The sequence below is a fragment of the Egretta garzetta genome, unplaced genomic scaffold, assembly GCF_000687185.1.
Source record: "Egretta garzetta isolate BGI_Z169 unplaced genomic scaffold, ASM68718v1 scaffold331, whole genome shotgun sequence".
Lineage (NCBI taxonomy): Eukaryota > Metazoa > Chordata > Aves > Pelecaniformes > Ardeidae > Egretta > Egretta garzetta.
This window is the reverse complement of record NW_009258544.1, coordinates 385565-391899: the sequence shown is the minus strand read 5'-3', so window position 1 is coordinate 391899 and position 6335 is coordinate 385565. Positions and strand designations below refer to the sequence as shown.

General features: G+C 56.7%; 1 protein-coding gene across 1 annotated transcript in view; it reads left to right on the top strand.

Annotated features, from left to right (window-relative positions):
• The first annotated feature begins 2288 nt into the window (after window positions 1–2288).
• CORO2B (coronin 2B) overlaps window positions 2289–6335 on the top strand; it is a 10235-nt gene continuing 6188 nt past the window's right edge. The window contains exons 1-2 of the mRNA XM_009647324.2: window positions 2289–2513; window positions 3062–3178. Of these exons, the coding sequence (XP_009645619.1) occupies window positions 2289–2513; window positions 3062–3178 (342 nt within the window). The remainder of the gene's footprint in view (window positions 2514–3061; window positions 3179–6335) is intronic.

The following is a 6335-nucleotide window of genomic DNA, read 5'->3' as shown; positions in this document are numbered from 1 at the left end:
TCTGTGAGAGGGGGGCAGAATTCTTTTTTTCCCTGAAGAATGTGAAAAATCAGGGGTTTTTTCTTCATAACTTTTCATGGCATGATTTTTGCAGTGGAGTTTGGGTGAAGGCAATAGCCTGGGGGCTCTGCAGGTCTCCCCAGGGATGGGCAGCTCTCGCCCCATGTCCCGGGCACGCAGCCCCTCCTTGGGTGCCCGATATCCCGAGGCCCCGAGGAAGCGGCTGCCGAATATGAATGCTGCTCTTAGACACTGAGATGCTTTCAGTGAAAAAACCAGCATTTTCCTAAATCTTCCCCCCTCTTTAGGAAAATTCAGCTTAGTGGAAAACCGATTTTTTGGTCGCCTCTGTTTTCTAGGCTCTGCACTGGGAAGATTTTATTTTTGTTTAAATGAAGCGTTTTTCTTCTCTAATGATTCCCCTTGCATACTCTCAGTGCTTGGTCGGTTGTTGCTCCTCCTCGCTTTTCCTGGGGACCGTTGGCTGCCAGCGTGGAGATTTGGGTGTTTGGGGGGGATCCCCGAGATGCTGGGGGCCACTGCCCCCCATGGCGCAGGTTTGGTGCCACGGGGACTTCGCAAGGGGCTCTTTGCCACTGAGTAAAAGGAAAATGTAAAAGCCGTGGGTGATGGGCACTTTGATGTATTGCCCTTCCTCTGGGATGCTCCAGTGTTTGCAGTGGTGCTTGATGTAATCCAGGCCAGGAAAAGTATCCTGGGGGGTGGGTGAGGGGCTGGGGGGATTCGGGGCACCAGGATGGGGGGTTCAGGGGACCGTCCCTCTGGCTGGGGCATCACCCAGAGCCCCTGGCTGCCGGAGGTCTGGGTCACCTTGGCAAAGCTGTCAGAAAGTCTCTTTGCTTGGTTTTTATCCCTAAAAAAAAAACCCTGAAGTGATTTATAATAGCACTAATAAACCTCAAGCCTGGGGCATTAACCAGGAAAACGCCCGCTCAGCTCTTCCATAATGTTGTGGATGGTGATCACTGCTGCTTCTCTGGGGCAGAGCTGCCAGGGAAATCATAGAATAGAATCATAGAATCGTTTAGGTTGGAAAAGACCTTTAAGATCATCAAGTCCAACCGTTAACCTAACCCTGCCATGCCGGGAAGAAAATGCCTTTGTGGATGGCGGGAGGCGGTTGAGGGTCCAGGGCTGGCGTGGCAGCTCGGATCTGAGCCAGGTTCTTGCTGATGGGCAGAATTATCACAATTTTGGCCCTCCGAGCGAGCCGAAGCGATGCTGTCGGCAGCAGGAGGAGGAGGCGGGCGCAGCCACCCCGTCCCAGCTCTTCCACCCATCCCTGCCCCGGCGCCCCTGCAATTGGCCCTAATGGGAGGTTAAAATCACACCGGTGGGTATCAGCCACCGAAGGGAAAATGAACCCTGCGCCATCTGGGTAGGGAATCTGCGGAACGTGCCCTAATTAGGAAGCGGCTCGCGAGTTGGAAATCAGTCTGGCGTTAAGCGCTGATGGCAGGCCGGCTAACGGGGATGCGATCCTGCGCCTGCCGGGGAGTTAATGAGTGTTCCGTGCCTCGCGGTCACCCTGTACCCCAGCCGGCGATGGAGCGAAGGCGCCCGCTTGCTCACGTACCGAAGGCAGCCAGAGCAGGCACCGATTTATTTATTGATTTATTTATTTACTTATTTATTTATTTATTTCCCCTTTACCTCAATAACCGAAATGACCCATATAACCAATCCCCCAGTGTTCTAAGGCCAGCCTAGTTCTCATCTTATATATGGGCCATGTCCACGGGATGACTTAGAGCTGTTGCAGCAATTTGAGCAAGAACTGGCTTTTCACTCTAATAATAATGCCTGTGAAAAGTAACTGAAATTTGGTGAAGTGGGCTCAGGTTGTCCTTGCCTGTGTTCCTCAGTGCCTCGTGTGATGGTTTCCTGCATCTCCATCCCTGCCTGACCGAATCCTGGCAGGCAGAGCCGCTCTGCCCGTGCATCCCACGCCAGCCCTGGCTGATGTTGGCCATCCAGCGGGCACCGTGGCTGCCTGGCAATTAGCAGCCCTGTCTCCCTGGGAGCAAATTAATTAAAATAAACCTTCCCAGCAGCGATGGCACAGGGGCGATCCGGCTGCCCAGAGCACTCCTGGCCATTGCCCTTAGCCGCGGATGCTCAAAATGCGGCGTGTTCTCCTCGGTGCGTTTCTTTGTTCACGTTAAATGGAGCCAGGAGCTCGATACATTAAAAGGTCAGTGCTGGAAGGGCTATGAAATATTTAGTGGCTCTGTCGTGCTGACCTAGTTAGTTTGCACGCTCCAAGCATGCCGCCACCTCTGGGCTGCGGCAAGGAGCTGGCACTGGAGAAGGAAGGGCAGGGGGGGGTGGCCAGTCACAGGGGGTCCCTGCAAGGTCCCTGCAAGGAGCAGGGGTTCCTGCAGCCCATCTGCGATGGGAACCTTAAGAGGAGGCTGTGCCGAGTGCTGTGCGCCATCCTCTGCCCTGGGGCCCTGCAGGTCCTCGCTCTGCTGGGACGGCAAGACCAGACGGTCCCTAAAAGCCTTGCGAGGTGTCCTCTCCGTGGGGGAGGATCCCATCAAGCGGTGTCACCGTTGGGTTGTTAGCGTCGTTAAGCAAGGGTGTTGGCCATCCCAAAGCCTCTGGGGATTTGGCCTGCGGAGTACAGACACGTGCCTTGCTCAAGGTCACTGCCACGGTTTGGGAGGAAAGTACGGAATACTTCGTGCGTGGCCCGGCGGCTGAGGTGCCTCGAGGCCTGAGGACTGGTTTGGAGCCTCTCGGGTCCCTTCCTGCCCTTTTGCCCGTGGTGTTGGATGGTCACGCAAAGATTTCCAGCTGGTGGTATCCCCTCCCTGGGGGGGTTGTGTTCTGCAGAAACCCCTTCGCATACACGGATCAGCTGCAGCCACCCCTGGGAATGCTGATGGGGTAAAACCAATCCCTGACTCAGCCGGGCACCTCCTCTGGCTGAAAGCCCCATCCCAGCCCGAGCTACGGAGCTCTCTCCCCTAACAAGCCTTAAAAAGACCCAACTTCAGCACTAAATTTTTGTTTGTTTGTTTATTTTAAATTACAGACAGGCCGGATCGAACCAAACTACCCCAAAGTCTGTGGTCACCAGGGGAACGTGCTGGACATCAAGTGGAATCCCTTCATTGAGAACATCATCGCGTCGTGCTCTGAAGACACCTCGGTGAGCTGGGACGCTTCAGGCTGGCACCTCCCGGGGGGGACGAGCGACCGCAGTCGTGCAGCTCCGTGCACCCTCCAGCCTTTAATTTATGCACTCAGAGGTGTGGGAAAGGGGCTGCCGGGGGCACTGCCGGTGGGCGATGGCTCAGCAGCCTCCAGGATGGAGAAGGGGGGGAAGAGATGGACGCAAACTGTGCCGCTCGCCGGCTCCTGTGTCAGCGGTGCAGGGGCTGTGGCCGGTGCCCAGCTCCTCTGCTGTCCCCGGTGTCACTTATCCTCCCGGCGCTGCTCTTTCTGTGTCCCCCGCTGCAGATAAGCCCTACAGCTGTGCACAACAAGCTCTTAGTTTATTTTTCCCAAGCCCAAACAGCAATGCTGTTATTAATCCTTCTCGCTATCGGGGACCGCAGGGGCTGCAACTGCTCTCGTGGCCCGATCCATCACGCGATAGGAGCGACAGGCAGGGGGAGGATGGATCCGCTCATCTTGACGTAGCTGGTATTTGCATCCTCCTCCTTTTCTGGACACAAACAAGTCCATCCCAAAGGCTGTGTTGCAAAGGAGAAAAAAAAGCCTTTGTTCCACGGGGAAGAGCAGGAACCATCGACCGTTCTGCACGGCAAAAGCCAGGGTTTGGGGGGGGATCCAGTTTTTAACCGGTGACACCTCTGCCTCGCCTGATCCTTAGCGTTTCGCTGTATGATCACCTAATGCCTCATCTTCTCCTTCAGTTCGGTATATTGGCATTTTTTTATTAGCTGAAAGCTTGTCAAGGAAGATACTGAGTGTGTGTGTGCGGGGGGGAAATTCAGATCGTGGCCATGAATCGCGGTGAGCTGTCTCCCGCTTTAAATTGTGACCTTTTGTATAGGGTTGCTGGGGAGCAGGGGGTGCTGGGAGGGAGGGGGGATACTGGGGAGGCTTCATGAGCCATCGCTAAACCTGGGAAATGAAGTTAATTGCCCCCGAGGCTGTCAGGTTGCGGGGGGGTTCCCCCCGATGGGGATGAGTTGGAGGGGAGCAGCCCTGCAGGCTGGGGGCCCCCGGGGTGCCGGGCAGGTCCTGCACCTTGGGGCTCTCCCCGCTCGCTCCCAGGAGGTTTCACGAGGTTCAGGCCAACAACCTGTACCCAAGGGAGAGGATGCCCAGGTCCTCGCGGAGTCTGAGCTACAGAAAACAGAATATTTGCATGACATTTGTCACCCGGGGGCACCGTCAGTCCCAGGCTGGGGACACCACGGCCACAGGGGACGCAGGGGACCTGCCCCGAGTGCGGTCCGGCTCCGGACTCACGTCTTGCCTCCATCGTGCCCTACGTGGAGAGGACAACCTCATCCCCGGGGCATTGCTACGGGTGAATCCTCTCCGAGGGGGTGACGAGCGGTGGTTTAATTGGACTCGGTGATCTTAAAGGTCTTTTCCAACCTAAACGATTCTATGACCCTACGAGGATTTTACAGCGTGGCAGACCCCGATGTTAGCGGCCATGGTTTGATGCTGCCTCGCTGGAGAGCGATCGCCCTCGCAGCCCACCCGGGTTATCGCTCCGCTGGAAACCCCTCCTGTAATTTCTCCCTCGCTCTCAAACCCGAATCCACGCGTACCTGTCCATCCCCTCCCGGACAACAGCATCTGTCCTCGCCCGATGCTCTCCCTGGGGGCACCGGCTCCATTAATTCCATCCCGGCAGGACAATTAGGAGCAGGACCCATCCTCCGGTTCCCCATCCCGCTGCCGTGCTGCGAGTTGCTGAAATGCTGTGACAGCTTTTTGGGAAGGAGGATTTAAAGGGCAGGGCAAACCAAGCGGGAATATTAAAAGGGGAATTACCCAACCCTCGCAGGCGTTTCGGGCTCTGCGTTTTCCTTGTGCCGGTGAGCTGATCCGACATGCAGAGCTGGGGGGGGGGGGCACGGTTTGCAGCATGGTTCTGGTTTGCAGGACACGTCTCCTTGTGGGAAGGGGCGTTTCGGGGAGAATTTTAGCAAGGTTTCTTAGGAGGGGTTGGGAGAGGAAGCCTCTGGTTTCGCAGGCTGCGTCCCACCCCGGCTGCTCTCCCTGGTGTCATGGGAGGAAGGCGGAGAGAGGCCCTTCCGGGGCTGTTTCTCTGGGTTTTTTTTTTTTAATGATAATTTTCCAAAAGCATCGCTTCCATCCCAGGATGGGACAAGGTTGTGAAACCCAGTGCTTGAGCTTTGGGTTAGCTCCAGCTTTGCCTATACTGGCAACAGAATGGCATCAGTACTGCAGCCAGTTCCGTCACGTTCTATTTTCAGGTCATAGCAACCATGGTAAGGGGGAAACCTGCCTAAAATAGCCTGTCCCTGGCACTCACCCCCTTTTATTTGCAAGACACGAAGGTTGATGCAACCCCGTGAGGAGCAGCCTGCGGAGGTGACGCTGTGCTGCAGGTCCCCAGTGCTGCTTCCCAGCTGAGCACGGGTGCTGGACCCAGTGGTGCTGGACCCTGTGGTGCCGGACCCACCACCCTTTAGGCTACAGCAACGGGCAAGAGGTGGCCCCTTGCAGAGCAGCCCCTGACGATGTGGGGAGCCCGGGGGTCGCAGCTGAGCGGGCGCGGGTTTCCCGGCCGGAGGTTTGGTAACAGCCGTTTCGTAACCCGTCGCTTTCGTAAGCGGTTCCTCTGACACCCAGCCATCGGGGTTGTGGTGCTTGTTCCTCGTGCTGTGCCTTGTCTGAAAGCCGTGGCTGCTCTCGGAATCGCCTCTCCAAGCCAAACCGGCCTCTTCACCCCGATCCCCCTCCCAACGCCGTTTCCTCTGCACGCTGCGCAACCCCCAGAGCGGTGCCTCCCACCTCGAAATGTGCAGGTTCAGGCAGAAAACTTACAGCTCCAGCCGTGCATCCTTATGCAAATCTTCCATTGCAATATTGCAAATTAACCCTTACCTCCCCCCCCCACCCCAGGCTGTAGCTCAGGCTGTGGCTGGACAGGGCGAGCCTTGTGGGTGCTGGTGAAGGGAGGGAGGAGCGACCAAAGGGCCAGCAGGATCAGTCCTCCCCAGGCAGCAGCCTCCCAGATATTCCCTGTTCTGGAAAAGCTTTATTTCAACTCCGCAATGCTCACTGGGGGCAGCGCAGCCCCGGCCAAGGGCAAGCTTGACTTTGAGATGCTGGTGGAGGAGGCAAAAGGGAAG